This window comes from Protopterus annectens, chromosome 12.part0, assembly GCF_019279795.1.
Source record: "Protopterus annectens isolate FY-2018-M chromosome 12.part0, PAN1.0, whole genome shotgun sequence".
Lineage (NCBI taxonomy): Eukaryota > Metazoa > Chordata > Ceratodontiformes > Protopteridae > Protopterus > Protopterus annectens.
The window spans coordinates 97947678-97970449 of NC_056746.1; the positions used below are offsets into that span (position 1 = coordinate 97947678).

Below are 22772 nucleotides of genomic sequence, written 5' to 3' on the forward strand. Positions count from 1 at the left end.
ATACATGTCTGATGCAGATGCAGTTGCCCTTTATACCATTATAGATGACCTCTGTGTAGAATTGCTGGAAATATTTCTTTGGAGTCTTGCAGTTTGTTACTAAAGCTATAGTTAAGCAACCTGTTCAAATATTTGGCTTTACTCTCATTTTTCTGTGTATCTAACTTTATGCATTTGTGCTGGTGAACTAAGTGTTAAGTAAAAGAGTTTCTGTACGATGCTCATATGAATATTAATAAACATTCCTTTCTCTTGACTACAGAGCGTCATTTCCAGCGAATTGGAAGGTTGCTGCAGGCTTCCATGTTTGTGGATTTTATGTGGCAGAATATGAGACTGGCTGGCACATCCAGGTTTGTATGCATGTGTGAGCATTTTAGTCCTTACTTGTCTGAACAATACCTCTATATTTAAATATACAGATGCTTTCACCAATCTGTCATAATGAAACAGTTGTTTCTGACATCTTAAGTGAGGCATGAATGCCTGTCTACCTTTACCATCCTACACACATGCACACATACATACCAGTTTCAGAGAATAGTTCTCTTGACGGTTCACCCACTAGAAAAACTGAAGCATCAATTTTTTTCTTTTTAATTTTTTGGTCCACTCTGACCTCATGGTACTGCCCAGTCCCCCAAGTACCGCATGTCCACATTAGGACTACCATCCATCCACCTACCCTTCTGGATATTTCGGTCGTAGATCCTGAGGTCATCCTGGGGGCTTAGCCATCTGTGCTTCTGTCTGGTGGGGATTTATTTTTTTATGCCCCCACACACTCTTTGACTATGTGCGAGGGCTACTCCCCTTTGTGGACTATGCCTTCCCTTACGAGGATCATCAGTGAGCACCTTTCCTCCCAAGATGGTACACCCATCCCTCCCTGCCACTCAGTAAGTTTCCTGAGCTGCTAATGTCTGGGCAGTAGTTAGGGCTTTATCCCTCTATGCCACCAGAGTGGCATACTGAATTATCAATTCTTAGGACTCTGAATTAAGATGAAATTCTGAAGAATAAGAATAGAGATGTTGTTGATCAAGGGAGGGTTCTTGAAGGAAGCGTGCAATTAGCCCTTGCCTGTCCACTGCACTTCATTTCTACAGCTAGTTCAGTGTAAAAATAAAGTTCTCCAGCCTTTGCTGCCATGCCTGTCTTCTGGGTGGAAGGTAAGACCTAGAATGGTGAGGTGAGTAGAGAATTGTCTTTTGGACAGGAAACCGTCCTGATATGTGGGGGGGGTTTGTCTATTGAACATCGGGTAGCCAGAGTGATGACATGACATTTTGTGCTGTAGTTGGCCTAGTCAGCATATTTCCGTCAGATAGTCAAGGATCACCTTACATAGAGCCATCGTTCATTGAAGCATAACATACAGACAGATAGTCAAGGATCACCTTAGTTAGAGCCATCGTTCATTGAAGCATAACATACAGACAGACAGTCAGGGATCACCTTATAGAGAGCCATCGTTCATTGAAGCATAACGTACAGACAGATAGTCAAGGATCACCTTATAGAGAGCCATCGTTCATTGAAGCATAACGTACAGACAGATAGTCAAGGATCACCTTGTAGAGAGCCATCGTTCATTGAAGCATAACGTACAGACAGTCAAGGATCACCTTGTAGAGAGCCATCGTTCATCGAAGCATAACGTACAGACAGATAGTCAAGGATCACCTTACATAGAGCCATCGTTCATTGAAGCATAACGTACAGACAGTCAAGGATCACCTTATAGAGAGCCATCGTTCATTGAAGCATAACGTACAGACAGTCAAGGATCACCTTATAGAGAGCCATCGTTCATTGAAGCATAACGTACAGATAGTCAAGGATCACCTTAGAGAGCCATCGTATAATGTACAGACAGTCAAGGATCACCTTATAGAGAGCCATCGTTCATTGAAGCATAACGTACAGATAGTCAAGGATCACCTTACAGAGAGCCATCGTTCATTGAAGCATAACGTATAGACAGTCAAGGATCACCTTGTAGAGAGCCATTGTTCATTGAAGCATAACGTACAGACAGTCAAGGATCACCTTATATAGAGCCATCGTTCATTGAAGCATAACGTACAGAGGCCCTATAAGTGAACAGACTTTCTTTGATGTTTTTTTTACTTGAGAAAACTTCAGCCTGTGCACACTCCATAATGGGGCTTAATTTCTGGCTCTCTGTAAGCTGATATAATTAAATTTGTGGCAACAGTAAATAGAGGTAAGTTAAATCAGTTCTCTGCAGGACCCTGAACACTTAAGCAGGCATTTTGGGTTTGGTTCACCTAAAGGTGAAGTTAAACATAATTCAGACTAACAGAATGTTGTGTCAGACATTATGCCAAGTTTGAACAACAACATCACCCTCTTTGCTGATAACAACAGTATTGGAGAAGAGTGGAGAACTGGTGTTTTGAAATACCTGGTGTGGTTTGCATTGTGAGTGGGTGGATGACATTTGGTTTAAGTAAAAAAAAAAATAAAATAAAAAGCTAATGTGTGCTGCTGATTTAGTGAGATGACTCTATTGATATGTGATGTAAGATGATCTGGTCCATTCTGTTCACCACCTCGGACTTGTGTCACAGGTTCATGTCAGCATGGAGCTAAAAAACTTTCCCAGGCTGCTGCTGTTCCCATTTTCCATGATGCTTTTCACCATCTTCCTTCTCCACTTTTTCCTTTGCTGCTCATGAGCAACACATCAGAAAACATCATCAGGCTCTTGTCATCAGAAAATGGCATCTCGGTGCAAGTACTTCTTTATTCTGTCTTCAGTGGTGATAACTACTGGGAGGCCACATCTTTCTAATTCTATTGCACTTTAATTGCTTGTTTTGTTTGATTATTACTGTTGTTAATTTCTCCTTTTCTGTTTTTCTGTGTTGCCCTTTTTCATTCAGTATTTATTGGGGAGGGGGCAGGCCTGTGCGCTAAAGAGATGTGGTTGGTCAGTGGTTGTTGCTGTTTTTTTTTAACTTAATGTATTTAGACTAGCTGTTATTGCTGATTTATCAATGTGAACGTACAGGTGCATTTAGGTCCGAAGATGGAAAACCTAGGTTCCAAAAAGTGCTCCAGATGTAGTCACAAGAAACTACCTCAAGACTGCAGAATGCTTACAGACACAATATTTGTCTCTGTTGGGTGATATTTGAGATGAATTTGAAAAATGGGCCCTTATGGACCACAAGAATAAGCTTTTTTTCCAGAGGTGGTGAGCATGGAAGAGAGTTTGCCAACTCTGTTCCTCTGAAGAGTTTCAGCTTTCTAGGAAAAATGATGGGTTTGTTTCCACAGCTGGTCAGTTTCATCTGCTTCCTCTAAAGAGTGCCTACTAGGCTACAAAGCTGATGATACTTCACTACTAATCGGGAAAGACCAGCTGCATAAATAAACTAACTCCTCTTTGGACTCTTAAAGCAACCATGCCAGCTTCTTTTATGGAGCCATTAAAATGGCAAATCATTATTTAGTCTACTGCAGCACTTCTAAATGTAAAAATAGAGATAAAATTGACATTACTAATATTTTTGAGATACATAAATGTGGTAGACTTCATAAATGCAGCAAGTCACTAAAGACCATTCTTTACAAATAATTGCAAAGACGAAGCAGGTGCCAAGTTGGAAGCAATCGCTCCTTTGTCTGAACAAGCAAATAGGTTACTGGTGAAATTCTCTAAGGTTAGCTTAGATTCCAAATTGGCTACATCCACTAAGGGCAATCACAAGGCCTTCTTCACATACGTCTGCAATCTCAAAGGTAACACCCAAATCTGCTCTGAACTGGTGATCCATTACACCACATACACAAAAGTCATAGATGTAGCCAACCTGCTGGTAGACAGGTTCAGTGAAACCTTCATCCCCCCTGCCCTCCCCCCATCAGTAAACCAAGACATCCCCAGCACCTGCCTCCCTCCCCTCATCATTAGGGAGCAGGTCTTTAATGCTCTCTCAAAGCAAAAAATAGTCTCCGTGGGACCCGACAACATCCCTGGCTGTAACCTACATGAACTCAGGCATAAGCTCTCAGCTGCATTATGCACCCTGTTAAACCAAAGCCTGAACACCAGCTTCATCCCAGCCTAATGGAGGACAGCCACTGTCATCCCTCTACACAAAGGTGGAGCATCCACTGACCCAGGCAGTTATAGGCCTATCAACATAACTAGCCTGATCTGCAAGGCCATGGAATGCGTTATCATGGACCTTCTAAACAAGGACATTGGCAACCTTGAAACACTTGACCCCACGAAGTGTGGTTTTCTCAAAGGGAGAGCATGCCTGTTAAACTTGGTAGACTTCTTCGAAACGGTCACCAGTGCCATGGATGAGAGGAAGACACTATTCTGCACTCGGGCAAAATAGATAAACTCTCCCAGCTAGGCATCAGCCTGTATGTTACCAGATGGGTAGCTAACTGGCTCACTGATAGAACCCTCTCAGTTAAAATAGGGGAAGCCACCTCTAGTAGTAGACCCGTAATGAGCGGTGTATTCCAAGGATCGGTCTTGGGGCCTCTACTGTTTGAGATATACTTTTCTGAGGTGCAAGCCAAAACCAGTGGTCTGTGGCTGACCAAGATGGCAGATGACTGTAAGCTGGACGCTGTCTTAAATTCCCCTAGTGATGTGAACATCTTCAAAGAGGGCCTTACCCAAGCTAATGACTGGTGCTAGAAGCATGGCCTCAAACTGAATGCCTTGAAATGAATCTTTGGGGAAAATGGCATCCCCGCTCATTATCACATTGATAATGTACTAAGCGCGCAATCAGTTGTGAGGGACTTGGGCACCCAAGATGATAGCAACCTGACTTTTGACCACCACTTTACCTCCATTGTACGGAAGGCTTTCTACATGGCCCACCTCATAAGTAAGAGTATTTCATCCAGGAACAAGGAGTTTATAACATCCCTGTACTCCTCCATTATCAGACCCATTATGGAGTATAGTGCCCCCTTTGGCATGTACCTTGCCAAGCACATGCAGTAGATAGAAAGACCACAGAGGTTTCTGACCAGAAAAATCCAGGGTCTCAAACACCTATTCTATACAGATAGGCCTAAAGCCCTGTCCCTCTACTCAGTCTCATACAGACTGTTCCAAGGTGACCTGTGTCTGGTGTACAAGGCCATCTCACACCCAGCCTTGATGGAGTTGCTGCATGTATGCAAGTCAAATTCCACTTGTGCAACCCGCACACAAGGCCTCAGCCTGGTCTGTGACATTAATAGAACTTATTGGTGGGGTAGAGTTGTGTCCCAAAGCTCCCCCATCTGTGAATAGACTCACTCTCCATGTCAAGCAGAGTACCTCTCTAGCCCTCTTTAAGAGGAACCGGGACAACTGGATGGGTAAGAGAAAATAACCCCCTGGGATTTTACCTGTGACCCTGGTGGGCAGGGGAAACAAGTGCTGACTTTGTGGGAACATGGGCGAAATTCATAGCTAGGCTTATAAGGGCCTCTGGGCCAGTAGCCTAGTATTGTCCTATGAAACTAAGGTCACGGGCCCGATTATCAGTCTTTGTCTTCTGCTTCAGTCCCAAAGTGGGACTGTTCTCCCATGAAAGTCCCCCTTCAGTTTCTCTTTAATAGACTGTCTGCAGAGCTGCTAGTTTTTTATTCTTCAGTAAGACCTTATGGCACTTATTGAAAAGATTAGGAGTTGCTTTATTATATTAACACGTTTTTATCTTTAATTATTTACACTTTATGTCACACTTTATACGTCTTAATAAAATACTTAACGTGCTCTTTTTCTTAAGTACATGTCAAAGTCATTTCATCCCCCCACCCTTTGCACCGTAAACATTTCTCTGGCTTCCTACATTACAGTCAAAGCCTGTAAAATTGTCCGGCTGTTGACCATGCAGAGTTTGTTGAAAGTCTAACTGGCAATTCTGTACTATATTGGGAAAAAATTGGGAAATAAATTGCAGTAAGTTAGACTGCACTCTACTACGTGAGCAGTAAAAAAGCTGAAATACGTAACTTTGGTACTGGCTCAGCAGCTGCTCACTAGCATAGTATTGTTCTACGTTACCTGTAGAGTGTGACGTCACCAGTTCAAGCTTTGCTGTGGATGATAAAATGTTTTTAGTATTATGTTGCCCCCAAAGTACCATTTGATATCATGATCAACCTTTAATTATTTATTTAACTGACACCAAGTGTCAGCAAACTGAGACTTTGTCTCAGTTCAGCCACTTTGTACTGTGGTATTTTGCTACGGGAGCATGTGCTTTACTACATGGGTATGAGGTTTTCTGCCTGAGATTTTGCTGATAACCTTTATTTTTATTTATTGATATTTTTTAATGTAGTCTCCTATCCTCGTCCAAGTCTTTCCAGGCTCTCAATGTTTTTTTCTGATATTGTGCAGAGCCGCCATTTAGGACATTTGACAAACTCTACAAGATCAACAGTTGGACGGTTTTACAGATTCCATTTAACATAGTATCCCATTTCTTTATATCGCATTTAACTTTTTCATCATCTTTTATTTTGTTATATGGCAGTTTTTCACATCATCTTTGCCATAAACACTGAATAGCGGTGAATAAAACGTTATCCCATTTTTCATTCTCTTTTTCACTTTTGGCCTTATGTTTTCCATGCCGCACTACATACTTATCAATGTTTTTAAATACTTTCCAGTCATAAACATCTTAGAATAATGCTCAAAGACCTTAATTTTACTTACAGTCCAAAACACATTGTTGAAATGTCTGTTGAGTATCACGGCTGTTACAGATTGTTTGTGCTATCATTCTATAATAAATGCCAAAGAAATTCACTGACGTCAAAAAAGATTCAAATCTTTCCTGCCTTTTCCTTATTGTTCTCTTGACCCCCCATTCTCCCAAGGATCAATGTAGTAGTTTGCTTTCTTTTATTTTTATACCATTCTTTCATTTCCATCTCTTCCTTTACTTACCCCACCCATCCACGTATCTTTATTTTTTTCAAGTGAAAAAAAAATCTTAGTGTTGTCTTTTTCAGACACACTTTTAACATCCAAAACAAATTTACTTATGATAAGAAAACAACATAATTTATTAAATTCATTATAAACTATCCCTCTTGTCATTGGATTCTTCCTTGTTCCTCTCAGAAAATCAAGAAAGATATCCAACAAGTCAGGAAACCTGTACACACCACCTAAATATGCTGACTTTCCTAAAATGTCTGTGTTTAACATATATACTCTTTTTCTTGGGGACAACTAAAATACTCTCCACCAATCTATCAAATTACATATTTGCAAAAAAAAAAAGTCTTTCTGTCCTATTATTACTTGTTCCCTTCCAAATTTAACCCCTAGAACATGTTTCACTTCTGATAAAATAAAGCCCGACTATTCTTACTACAACTCCATAAGAACTATATATCTGATTAAGGTGAGAGACAAAAAATATAAGAAATGGAAGAGAGGTCTAACTACAACTTTGAAAACTGAAATAAATGAGCTGGACAAACAGATTAAGCATAGTGTTAGACAAGATCAAGAAAAAATTGAAGAAAATTTATATAAAGATATTGAGCATAATAGGAAACCTTTTTATAGATACACAAGATGTGGAAGGCGTAAAGACACACAAATTAATAAACTGTGTGCAGATTCAAAAATGTATTCTCTCATACAACAGATTATAGATATATTTACAAAATCTTAAGCAAAACAGTTTGGCTCCATAAAAGGGGGAATAAGTTGTCCTAGTGACAGCCAGCTAACCCCAGATACTGGAATCAAATTAGATTATATTGAAAAAGAACTGCGAAAACTGGATCCAAACAAAGCACAGGGAGGAGACGGAATTGGTAACAATGACATGAGATCACTTCAGCAAGAACTTACGGTACCATTATATCTGTTATTCACTAGGTCATATAAATATAGGGAGATTTCCTCAAGATTGGAGACCTGCGCTTATTAAACCTGTCTTCAAGAGAAAGGGGAATAGGAGAAACCTAGAGTCATATAGACCCTTAAGTCTACTTTCATGTTGTGGAAAAATGATGGAGTAGGTAATATTGTCAGAACTGGAGAGGGTGGGACTTGAAACCATACATCAGCATGCTTATGTTGAAAACAGATCTATTACCACCTGTAACATGATGTTCTATAACAATATAATAACAGCTATGAATGAAAAATTGTGCTGTGATGTAATTTATATAGATTTAACTTCAGCATTTGACAGGGTCATAGCTGTACTCTTGATAAGATAGATAGCTGCATGGCTTACAAATAGGACATGGCACGTATCTTACAATAACTGGACAGGTGAAATCCTTGGTTACAGTTAGGGTGTCCCACAGGGCTATGTCCTAGGCCCTTACTTGTTTAGATTGTATCTTTCAGACCTAACGTTTTCATCTTGGGAGTTCTACTGTCGATATGCAGATGACCTGAAATTAGGTAAACTGATTACATGTGTTACAGATAAAGCATGTCTGCAAAATAACTTTACTAAATTGACCATTTGGGCACAGGAGAATATTATGCTGATAAATGCATCAAAAACTAAGCATATGACATATGGTAGGCATAAACTGAAAGGTGAATATTTAATACAGCACACAGTGATTGAAACTGTAGACTCGTTTAAGGTGAAACTGTAGACTCGTTTATGGCTATATTCAGCTATGAGTTTTCTAATCATATCAGCCGATTGGTTAATGATAGTTATAAAACTATTGGTTGTATAAAACATTTATAAAGTCTAGGAAATCAAAAATGAAGTCATTGTTTGTTGGTTACATTTAACCCAAACTTGAGTATGGAATAACCATATGGAAACCCTATAGGAAAACAAGCATGAGTAAACTGGAAGGAGTACAGAGGAAATATACCAAGGGCATTCATGGATGTGAAAATTTAAGTTCTTATAAAAGACTAAAATATCTGAACTTACACAGTGTCTCTTACAGATATTTAAGAGGAGATCTTATTCAGGTATATAGGGCATTTAGAGACAACTACCTCTGTGAATGTTTGGGGTTAACAAAAAGTACTAGAGAATCATCAGATAACCTGTGTAGAAGGTTCTGTAGGAATGAGAAGTGCACTAACTGGTTCTCTGACAGAGTAACTGATGCATGGAACAGACTACCAAATTACATTAAAGTACTAGAGAATCATCAGATAACCTATGTAGAAGGTTCTATAGGAATGAGAAGTGTACTAACTGGTTCTCTGACAGAGTAACTGATGCATGGAACAGACACCAAATTACATTAAAGTACTAGAGAAGAGAATCATCAGACAACCTATGTAGAAGGTTCTATAGGAATGAGAAGTGCACTAACTGGTTCTCTGATAGAGTAACTGGTGCATGGAACAGACTACCAAATTACATTAAAGTACTAGAGAATCATCAGATAACCTATGTAGAAGGTTCTATAGGAATGAGAAGTGCACTAACTGGTTCTCTGACAGAGTAACTGATGCATGGAACAGACACCAAATTACATTAAAGTACTAGAGAATCATCAGACAAACTATGTAGAAGGTTCTATAGGAATGAGAAGTGCACTAACTGGTTCTCTGACAGAGTAACTGATGCATGGAACAGACACCAAATTACATTAAAGTACTAGAGAATCATCAGACAACCTATGTAGAAGGTTCTATAGGAATGAGAAGTGCACTAACTGGTTCTATGACAGAGTAACTGATGCATGGAACAGACACCAAACTACATTAAAGTACTAGAGAATCATCAGACAACCTATGTAGAAGGTTCTATAGGAATGAGAAGTGCACTAACTGGTTCTATGACAGAGTAACTGATGCATGGAACAGACTACCAAATTACATTAAAGTACTAGAGAATCATCAGATAACCTATGTAGAAGGTTCTATAGGAATGAGAAGTGCACTAACTGGTTCTCTGACAGAGTAACTGATGCATGGAACAGACACCAAATTACATTAAAGTACTAGAGAATCATCAGACAACCTCTGTAGAAGGTTCTATAGGAATGAGAAGTGCACTGACTGGTTCTGTAACAGAGTAACTGATGCATGGAACAGACTACCAAATTACATTAAAGTACTAGAGAATCATCAGGCAACCTATGTAGAAGGTTCTGTAGGAATGAGAAGTGCACTAACTGGTTCTCTGATAGAGTAACTGATGCATGGAACAGACACCAAATTACATTAAAGTACTAGAGAATCATCAGATAACCTATGTAGAAGGTTCTATAGGAATGAGAAGTGCACTAACTGGTTCTCTGACAGAGTAACTGATGCATGGAACAGACACCAAATTACATTAAAGTACTAGAGAATCATCAGATAACCTGTGTAGAAGGTTCTGTAGGAATGAGAAGTGCACTAACTGGTTCTCTGATAGAGTAACTGATGCATGGAACAGACACCAAATTACATTAAAGTACTAGAGAATCATCAGACAACCTATGTAGAAGGTTCTATAGGAATGTGACGTGTAATAATAGGTTCTCTGACAAGAGAGATTGAAATAAAGTTGAGAAATCCTCTAACTGGAAAACCCCAGGCCCAGATGCAGTACCTAAATTTTGGTTTAAAGTGTTAACTTCTTTGCACGATGATTTAGCCACGAGTAAGACTTATTTATATATGCACCCCGAACACATACCGCACTGGTTAACAACAGGAAAAACAATGCTCTTACTTAAGAGTGAACCTGCAAGGTACCCTAAAAATTATAGACCAATAACTTGTCTTCCGACAGCATACAAACTATACACGGGAATTGACGCAGACAGAGTTTATAGTCATTTACAAAACTCAATTATGGCAGTAGAACAAAAGGGCAATAAAAGAAAGTCATATGGAACAAAGGACCATTTGTTGTTAAAGTTATAGTGGAGAATTGTAAGAAGGGGAAGAAACTAACTATAGTAGAAAAACAGAAGCACTTGGACCCACGGGTCACAGGAACAAACTTTATTTAATCCAATAGCACAAAAATCCACCAAGAAATGCTGAACTACTACGCTTTTTCGTTAGCAATGTAACTTCATCAGCACACTAAAAATATTCAAAATCTTGTTTTCAATAGTCTTGTGACATTGATTGACCAACCAATGCATGCATTTAATTAACTGAAATAATTTGAAATTAATTCAAATGAATATATGCATTTATACAACGCTTTGTACATCTTCAAATTAAGCAAGAATTGCAGTTAGATTAATGGATCATTTTAACTAAAGCATCTTATTTGAATCCATGCTTTGAAAACAATGCAGTAAAGGAAATGTTTAACCACCATTTTTATATATATATATATATATATTATAAGCATCAAATGATTAACTTATTAAAGGAAGTTTCCCTACAACTTGCTGCTCAATGCCAGAAGTCTAAATCTCAAAATGCACGCTCTCGAGGCCCTTCTCAGTATGGAGAACATCGATGTCTGTGCTGTGACTGAAACCTGGTTCAAGGCTCCTGAGAGCACCGCGGCACTATCAGGTTTTACCTCATATCATGCGTTCCGGCCCCAAAACCCGGACCACACCACAAAAGGAGGGGGTGTATCCATATTCATCAAGGATACCCACACCTCCAGGTTGGTGGCAACGCACGAAGCATCGGAAACCATCCAGGTGCAATTAACCATAGGCAAAACTGCTCTACAATTTGTAGCATGCTACAGGCCACCCTCTCAAACTCAGGAACCCCACACAGCCTTCCTGAAGACACTGGAGGGTATAAATGTATCTCCAAACACCATTATATTGGGTGACTTCAACTACCGAATATAGACTGGGAACATTACTCAAGCCCCAACTTTCTAGCCCAAAGGTTCCTGGAGTTCATAAATTCAAATGCCATGGAACAACTAGTCACCGTTCCCACAAGAGGAGAAAATATACTAGATCTCATCATCACAAACATGGGGACAAAATGCTCCACACCGGAAGTATATCCCTCATTGGTGAGATCAGATCACAAACTTATCTCACTGTAAATCCACATCCCGCCCCCCCCACCCCAAACAAAAAAGACCACAGTGAAGAACTTCTCTAAAGCAAACTTCACACTACTCAAGACTGGTGTGAAGGCCCCCGAGCCAGTGGAAACCACAACCCAAGCTGCGGAAGCCCTTACAAATGCCTTCTACGAACACCTCCAGGACTGCATGGATCAGGCAATCCCTAATAAAACCAAGACTCTTTCCACCAAGGGCAAACGTCCAGTCTGGTGGACCCCAGCCATAAACAAACTTTACAATAAGAGGAGAAAGCTGTTACATGATAGAGCAAAATCCATAAAAGAGAAGGCACCCTTGATCATTATTAGTAAAAAAATACGAGCACTCATAAAATCATCCAAGGCCAAATTTGAGAGAAAAATTGCAATAGATTCAAAAGACAATCATAAGGCCTTCTTCAGCTGTGTTAGAAACCTGGATGGAAACTCCCAGATATGCGCAGAATTAGTCCAAAATTATACAAAAATCACTGAACCCACAGACATTGCCAACATACTGGCAGACAGGTTCAGTACAAACTTCACCCCCCTCTTCCCCCCCAAAAGGAGAGATAACTATCCCAGCGGAGTGTAGCCTCCCAGACATCTCTAATGCGCAGGTGAAAGCTGCTCTCTTTAAAGCTAAAAACACAGCATCAATGGGACTGGATGGTGTCCCCGGCTGTGTGCTACACGAACTCAACGAGGAACTAAACCCGCATATAAGGCAGCTGTTTAATCTTAGCCTTACCACAGGATATGTGCCCAAGGAGTGGCGTACGGCAACTGTGGTCCCACTCCACAAAGGCGGTACCTCTACGGACCCTGGAAATTACCTCCCCATAAGCTTAACAAGCCTGGTCTGCAAAGCTATGGAGAGGATCATAATGGAACTCATAAACAAAGACATAGGGGACTTGCAGACATTGGACCCGACCCAGTTTGGCTTTGTCAAGGGCAGATCATGCCTTTTGAACTTGGTCGACTTCTTCGAAACAGTCACCAAGGCCATTGATGAGGGAAAGGCAGTCCATACAGCCTACCTTGACCTTGCAAAAGCTTTTGACACAATACCCCACTCTGGTATTATAGAGAAACTTACCAGCTTAAATGTAAACCCATATGTCACAAGATGGGTTGCAAACTGGCTAAAGGACAGAACCCACAGGGTTAGAGTTGCTGGCGCCATGTCAGACTCCAAGCCGGTCACAAGTGGGGTCCCACAGGGCTCAGTCCTTGGCCCCCTGTTGTTCGGCATCTACTTCTCAGAAGTACAGGCAAACATAGGAGGACTATGGCTGACAAAGTTTGCAGATGACTGCAAACTGGGTGCCATAGTGGAAAGTACATCGGACACAGATATCCTTCAGAGGGGTCTCACGGAAACTGATAACTGGTGCCAGAGCCATGGCCTAAAGTTAAATGCCAAAAAATGTATAGTCATACCCTTCGGGAAAAACAAGGTAACCCCAAGCTACCATATAGGTGGCAATCCATTAAGCACAGAAGAGGTTATCAGGGACCTGGGGACCCAGGTTGACAGTGGCCTTTCTTTTGACACACACATTGCTAAAGTGGTTAGAAAGACCTTCTACATTGACCACCTGATCATGAAGAGATTCACATCCAGATCAAGTGAGGTCATTGTTCCACTGTACTCTTCACTTAACAGACCAATGATCGAGTACAATGACCCATTCGGGATGTATCTCACCCACCTGCAGCAATTGGAGAGACCCCAAAAGTTCCTCACCAAAAGGATAAAGGGACTCCAAAATCTGTCATATGCTGCCAGACTGAAGAAACTCCAGCTCTATTCAGTCGCATACCGCCTGCTCAGTGGTGACCTGTGCCTGACATACAAGGCCATGTCCAGCCCGGAATTAATGGACATGCTCCACCTCAAAAAATCCAAATCTACCAGATCCACTAGAGCAAGCGACTTAAACCTTAGCACGGATATAAATAGGACATGCTGGAGGGATAGATTTGTCACCCAGAGACTCCCTATGCTGTGGAATAAAATCCCAGTCCACGTGAGGCAGAGCACCTCGCTGGCTCTGTTCAAGAGAAATCTTGACCGGTGGATGGGAGATCATAGGTTTACCCCGGGAATCATGCTGTGGAATAAAATCCCAGTCCACGTGAGGCAGAGCACCTCGCTGGCTCTGTTCAAGAGAAATCTTGACCGGTGGATGGGAGATCATAGGTTTACCCCGGGAATCATCTCTGTGTCACTGCTGGACAGAGGCACAACAAACTAATGGGCACAGTATTTTTTAACATAAGGGGTGGCGTAAGCCACAAAACTTTGGGCTAGGCTTATAAATGCCTTAGGGCAGATAGCCTAGTATAAACCTATGAACCTATATATATTTGGGTCCAAATACCAGGGACACGATGAAATGAATTTAGCTCAATACCACCATCTAGTGGCGTTATATACAAAATACATGCATTTCATAAACAATTGCCTATCTTTACAAATATAAAAAAATTCATCATACTATTACTCACTATACTCTCTTTAAAAGCGTTTTATATTCTAGTACCTATTATTAAATTCCATAAATATATTAAAAAAAACTTTGAAAAACTATAAAAATTTTAATATAATAATAAAACATCAGGTCATTATCTTACTATTCTACGTTACATTAGGAACTATAAAATCAGTGCTAAGAACAATACAGAGAAGGAAATATTTAACCCAAGTATAATTATTAAAATTAATATATTATTTACTAATTCCAAAAAACTTTCATAAAAAATGTTTTTATTGATCGAAATACAAATACAAAAAGCAATAAAATGAATATGTCTAGGTAGTGCCATCAAATGATGTTTATGCAATAAATATGCAATTTTTGTAGTTAATAAGACCTCATATCTATACTAGTATAGGAACTTCTTCATACTATCAATAAATCTCCAATAATATACTATCTCTAAAATCATTTATTTCATTTTTAGAATTTATTATATGGTTATAAGAATAACATAAAAACATATTGATATATATATATTATTAATAAATAATCCAATTTATAATCTAGCTGCTCTTAATTTTAATATAGGAACCATAGAAACATGTTTGTTTAATCCTGGCTTTTTATTAGCTTCTAATACTAGCTGCCAGTACAATTCTCTTACTTCTATTTTCCCAATCACCTCCTCTAATATCTAGTGGGATAACTTCTAGTACAAAAAACAAAAACATAGCTTGATTACAGTCTGTGGTATGTTTATGGAGGGCATTATTAACATCATTTTTACTTATATCATATGTATGCTCATATATTTGTCTTTTAAATGCCCTTTCAGTTTTACCCACATAGAAAGAGTTACATATTTGACATTCTGCTAGATAAACTATCCCTTTAGTATCACAATTAGAGTAGGACTTGCTACTAAATAATCTCATTCTAGCTTTAAGATAATAATTATCTTTATTTAATATATATTTGCATTGTTTGCACCTACCACATTTAAAGGTGCCTTTTTTCCTTTGATTTATTTCCTTGTCTCTAGACCTATTTTCTAACAAATTTTTAATATTCCTATCTCTCCTATAACTAAAGGTGATAGGTTGTTTAAATATTGTGGTCAGGTCTGAAAATTCTGAAAACATTTTCCCATTTTTATTCACTATATGTTTGATAAGGTCTGATTCATAGTTATAATTCATAATATAGGCCCCATTATATTTCCCTTTGTTTTCTATTTTAACATTTTCTTCCATATTATTCATGTTGATTTGAAATCCCTTTCCTAACAGAAGACTAAAATCGCTTTCCCTTCTTATTTTTACCTCGTCCATAACTTCATTTATTAATTTAATAGGATACTTTGTCTCTAGGAACATTCCTTTTAATTTATTACATTTGTCCTCAAACTCTTTTTGGATAGTAGTCATTCTTGATACTCTAATAAATTGTCCCTTAACAATGTTCCTTTTTTGCTTATATGGATGGGAACTAGTATAATATAGATAAGAATTAGAAAATGTCTCATTTCTAAAAATTTTAGACTCAAAATAATTTTCTTGCTGATTTTTATATATTGTTATATCTAAATAATCTAACTTATCTTTATTAGTTTTATAGGTAAATTTTAGAAAATCTGTTGTGTTATTAATATATTTCATAAATTCTTCTATTTTTTCATCTGATTCAAGCCAGAAAAAACACAGATCATCTAGGTACCGTTTATAAAATTATAATATGTGATATATGGTGATCCTACCAGATATTTCTTTTCCCATATATTTAATACTATATTTGTGAATCTGGGGGCACAACAGGCCCCAATAGCAACTCCTTTAATATGTCTGAAGAATTCTCCTTCAAATACTACAAAATTATATAGCAATACCAATTCCAAAATTTCCATGATTGCTCTTAGTTCCTTCCAGTTAAATTTATTAGTATCTAACAGAGCTTCTAGGAACCACTCCATTCCTATTTTATGTGGGATAACAGAGAATAAATATATTATATCCAGTGTAAGAAAAATAATATCATTATTATATAATTGATTATTTACACTTTTTAATAAATCCTATGAATCTTTAAGATATCCTTCTTTGTCCATCCCTACATCCTTAATTTTCTCATCTACAAATTTAGCTAGTGGATATGTTTTAGATCCACTAGCTGAAACTATAGGCCTAATGGGTGGGTTATTTACATCTTTGTGTACTTTCATAGTACCAAAAATAACTGGTATTAATGGTTTCTCCACAAATAGATATTCAAACACATGTTTGTTAATTAGCCCATCCCTCATAAGTTCATTCAGGGCTAGATCTATTTTGGAATAAGCAATGTTAATTTCGTTCCTAACCTAAGTATGGCATAGAATGACTACAAAAAAGCATTTCATAGTATCCCACATTCATGGATAAAAGATTGCTTAAAAATGTATAGGATGCACCCTACACTGATGATTACATTACAGTAACCATGAAACAGTGGCAGACCACTTTGCAATTAAGCCATGATAAAGGACAGATTATTATCCCAGGGATTAAAATTTAAAGGGGGATATTCCAGGGTTAACTCTCTGTCACCCTTGTTATTCTGCCTTGCCATAAACCCATTAAGCTGCTTACTTAACAGTCTAGGCCATGGCTACAATTTGGCTTCTAGAAAACAGTCTAATGACTTCTCAGCTTCTCTTTGTTGACGATTTAAAATTGTATAGCTCATCAGATGAGGAATTGAAAGCACAGATGCAGGTTGTCAACCTTTTCAGATGATATTGGAATGTCATTTGGTCTTGATAAATGTGCAAAAGCAACCTTTAAAAAAGGAAAATTGCAGCACCAGGAAAACAGTTTGGGACAAGAATGTGATATAAAATAACTTGAGTAAGAGGGGGTGTATAAATACTTGGGAATTGATGAAGGATCAGCAATAAAACATGAACAAATGCGACTAAGGCTTAGTAAGGAGTACTTTAGAAGACTTAAATTAATCCTGAAAACAGCATTTACATCTAGGAACAAGATCCAAGCCATACATCAATTTGCACTTCCTGTCCTAACTTATAATTTTGGAGTGATTGACTGGCCCCAAAAAGTGTTGGATAGATTGGATATCAAAACAAGAAGTATGCTTCGTGCTCACCAAATGATTTATAAAAATCAGTATATACCAAGAGTATATATCCCCCATTCTGAAGGAGGGATGGGCCTCCTTGAAATTGATTACATGTACAGACCTGCAAATCCTAGGACTCCACACATATCTACTGACCTCACAAGATCCAAATGTAGTGAAAATTTTGAAACATGAGGAGAATAAATATAAGATGACTTCTCTGCTTAATTTAGCAGAAGCATATCGACGTCAAGCAGGAATGGAAATCAAACCAGCAGTGAATAAAAACCAGGCAGCAACTGAATGTGCTAAAAAAGAAAAGAAAGAATATAAGGTGAAGGACCAGATGAGAAGGCAAGAAATGTGGAAAAAAACATAAATATAGTTGCGAGTATAAAAAGCTTCTGGAAGAGCCTCATGTTAATCAAGAACGAACGCAGGAATGGTTAAGGAGAGGTGAATTTACATCAAGAAATGAAAGGTTAATATTGGCAGCCCAAGATAGTGGGCTGCATACACGCTGGTTTACGAAGTCCATTGAACATGTGGGAGAAACACATATGTAGGTTTTGTGGAACCGAGTTGGAAGCAGTTACACACCTTATTGCTGGTTGCGATGCTCTAATGGCAGAGGGACTGTATACTGAAAGGCATAATAATGTGGTGAGATTGTTACACTGGAGATTGTGCAAACATTATGGTATTGAAGTGGCTGAAAAACATTGGAAACATGAGCCACAGAGAATCATAGAAAATGATGAAGTTTACATCACATGGGATCATCCAATACCAACAGTCAAAAAGGTAGATGCTAGAAAACTGGACACAGTGATCCAAGAAAAGAAGACAAAAGTGGCATTGATCATTGAAATTGCCACACCTAGTGACTATAGTGTCTTGTGTACAGAGAGACACAAAGTCATAAAGTATCTTGATCTGCAGGCAGAAACGAGAGCCATGTGGAAGAAAGATACCCAGACAGTTCCAATAGTAGTCGGAGCAACTGGTCTTATAAAAAAGAATTTACAGTCATATTTAGATATGTTACCAATTCATGTAATACCGTATGAATTGCAGAAGTAGTCATTGCTGGGCACATTGCGGGTACTGCGAAGAGCACTTTTGGCTAACATCAAAGAGTGAAATAATACTAATTTCATGAACTTTAATACTCTATTTTAGGAATGGGGTCCATTCCCGTCATGGTATTCCCAAAAGACTTGGAGAAATCAAAAAAGAGATTCTATATAATAATAGGTTCTCTGACAGAATAGCTGATGCATGGAACAGACTACCAAATTCCATTAAAGCAAGTACTAGTTTAGATATTTTTTAAGAACAGCCTGGACACTTATGAGAACAAATGTTTTGGTATATTGGCAAGCTAGAAGGGCTTTTAATGCCCTTGCTTGAAATATTTGTATGTATGTATGTAACTACAAACCCTTTACTTGTTGACTTATTTAACTGTAATCCTACTTTACCTAAAATGTAAAATATTCTGTAAATTATCTGTTTGTTTGTTCTTGGCTACTAAGACTAAATCACCTGCATAAGTTAACATTAATAGAAACTTTAACTCTTCCTTAACTTTCCCATCTACCACCCTCTAACCTTGTTCTATATGTTTGTATAACTGCATTCATCACCACCACAAGCAGCCACATACTCAGTGGATAACCCTGCTTTACCCTCTTCGCTGTCTCATCTTTTTTTCAATTTGTTCAGTCACTATCACAGAAACACAAACATTTTCATAAATTGTTCTCCCAGTTCTCCTTATTTGTCTCCTACCTTGTAGTCTCTTAAATTGTTTAACATGATCAATAATATGAAATGCCGTATTTAACATGATCAATAATATGAAATGTCATAGCCACGTCACATACTTAAATTTTTTAACATGATCAATAATATGAAATGCCATAGCCACGTCACATACTTAAATTGTTTAACATGATCAATAATATGAAATGTCGTAGCCACATCACATACTTAAATTGTTTAACATGATCAGTAATATGAAATGCCGTAGCCACATGACATACTTAAATTGTTTAACATGATCAATAATATGAAATGCCGTAGCCACATCACATACTTAAATTGTTTAACATGATCAGTAATATGAAATGCCGTAGCCACGTCACATACTTAAATTGTTTAACATGATCAGTAATATGAAATGCCGTAGCCACGTCACATACTTAAATTGTTTAACATGATCAATAATATGAAATGCCATAGCCACGTCACATACTTAAATTGTTTAACATGATCAATAATATGAAATGCCGTAGCCACATGACATACTTAAATTGTTTAACATGATCAATAATATGAAATGCCGTAGCCACGTCACATACTTAAATTGTTTAACATGATCAATAATATGAAATGCCGTAGCCACGTCACATACTTAAATTGTTTAACATGATCAATAATATGAAATGCCGTAGCCACGTCACATACTTAAATTGTTTAACATGATCAATAATATAAAATGCCGTAGCCACATCACATACTTAAATTGTTTAACATGATCAGTAATATGAAATGCCGTAGCCACGTCACATACTTAAATTGTTTAACATGATCAATAATATGAAATGCCGTAGCCTCGTCACGTACTTAGATTGTTTAACATGATCAGTAATGTGAAATGCCGTAGCCACATCACATACTTAAATTGTTTAACATGATCAATAATATGAAATGCCGTATTTAACATGATCAATAATATGAAATGCTGTAGCCACATCACATACTTAAATTGTTTAACATGATCAATAATATGAAATGCCGTAGCCACGTCACATACTTAAATTGTTTAACATGATCAGTAATATGAAATGCCATAGCCACGTCACATACTTAAATTGTTTAACATGATCAGTAATGTGAAACGCCGTAGCCACGTCACATACTTAAATTGTTTAACATGATCAATAATATGAAATGCCGTAGCCACATGACATACTTAAATTGTTTAACATGATCAGTAATATGAAATGCCATAGCCACGTCACATACTTAAATTGTTTAACATGATCAGTAATATGAAATGCCGTAGCCACGTCACATACTTAAATTGTTTAACATGATCAGTAATGTGAAACGCCGTAGCCACGTCACATACTTAAATTGTTAAACATGATCAGTAATATGAAATGCCATAGCCACATGACATACTTAAGTTGTTTAACATGATCAGTAATATGAAATGCCGTAACCATGTCACAGTGTTACGTTTTTCTTCTCCTCCTTCCTTATCTCTACACACACAACCACTTCTTTTAACGATCATGAGCGTTTCATTTCCACTTTTCCCGTTAACCCCATGCTGCTCTTTATCCAGATGTTCTTTCATTACATTCACCATTCTTTTCTGAAATGTGGAATAATCAGTATTTCCCAGTGTAATTGGTCTCTGTTTTTTAAATACCTTCCCCTTTTTCTGTATAAAATTTGTAACCCCCTTGCAGATCTCTTCCTTTATAGCATCCTCCAACTGTTGTCGCTGAATTCTTTTTCTTCCACTACTTCCTTTTTCATCTTCTTTACTTGCATACACACCATTTAATTCCTTTTTCTCTTACATTTCTGCACAAACCTTTCAAGTACATCCATAATTTCCTCTTGTTTATATTTTAACTCTCCTTTTTCATCCTTCATTACATTAATTTTTCTGTTGTACTTTTCTCCAAATGTCATACTTTCTATTTTTGTTTATTATATCATTTATTCTTTAAGACTTGCCCCTATTCCTTTTTCGACTATTCTTTCACACGTTTCTTTTTGCTTATTATACATCATTCTTTCATTTTTCCATTGCTGTCTCTCTAATTTTAAGTATATATTTTTTAATTTTCTTTATACACCATCCTGCACTTTGTCATACTGCCATAAAACACCTTCATTTTCATACGATTGTCCCACAGTTGCCATTTCAGTTTTCAGACATTACCTTCCTGCAATTTTTCCTGTCAGTCTTTTTAACTTCTTTCCTCCTTTTGTTATATTTTCATTGTCGCCTGTTTTTGCCTGTACAGCCCTACGATTTGAATTCCATCTTTTATTTCTTTCATACCATCTTTAAACAAAATATAATCATTTTCTGCTTTAAGTAGCCCCCTTTTATAAGCATATTCTTTCCATATTTGTAACCTAACACTGTTTATAACCTGTCTCAGCATTTTTACATCTTATGGCAGTTCCTTTTCTCCTTTCACAAATTATAATTTAGTCTCCCACCACCACAATAGACATGTTTATTATCACATAATTGTCAATTTCCTCAAACTGTTTTCTTTCAGTTAAATTTGCGTACGCATACACTACTGCTGTTCTAGACATCTTGTGCCCCTTTCTTACATCACACTCAGAAACCCTCCCTGCTGTCACCATTATATCTAATATTTAATGTCTTCATTTTTAGTAATATTGCAATACTTAAACATGTGCAAGTCCCTGCAGTCCACACCACTTTTCTTTTCCATGTCATCTGTACATTTTATGTCAAATAAATAAATTATTTCTGCATATATTTTTCACACCATTCAAACACCGGAATTCTTCCAACATAATTTTTTTACATTTTTCCCCCGATTTATTTTTCAGCCTTTTTCTCCTCTTGACCCTTCCCCCAAAAGAACCTTCCATCTGTTTTCCTGATCAGAGCTCATATCTCTCTCGTCTTCTTTTTCTCTGTTTCTAATACAGCAAACCTGTTTTCCATCTCTAACTGTGTTTCTTTTTCTTTACTATTCTGCGGACTTCATCTTTTTCTGTATTTTTAACTTTTGATCCCTTGCCCATCCCAATCCTTTCATCCCTCTCTTCCACCTTTGCTTGACTAAAACATGTCCTTCCTCCTCATTTTCCTTACTTTGTCTTTCTTCATTAATTATTGGACAATCAAACCAAAAATTCTCCTCACTTCTACATTTCCTGCACTATGCTTTACATTTTTTCTAGAATGACCAAACTTCCCAGACTACCCACACCTTTTTATAATCCTGGATTAAATGCGATTCGGCCCTACCTAAAAAGCATGCTTTTGGCTTCCCCAGTACTTAACACTCCCCTTTTCTCCCTTTTTATTGCTATTACATTAAGTACATTCTGTAACTTATTTTCTTTAAGTTACATAAACTTCCCATCCCCAGTCCATATTTTTC

At 37.7% G+C, this 22772-nt stretch overlaps 1 protein-coding gene across 1 annotated transcript in view; it reads left to right on the forward strand.

Moving 5' to 3' along the window:
* Positions 1 to 22772, forward strand: part of TBL3 (transducin beta like 3) — an 825158-nt gene that overhangs the window by 795202 nt on the left and 7184 nt on the right. The window contains exon 22 of the mRNA XM_044089118.1: positions 263 to 353. Within this exon, the coding sequence (XP_043945053.1) occupies positions 263 to 353 (91 nt within the window). The remainder of the gene's footprint in view (positions 1 to 262; positions 354 to 22772) is intronic.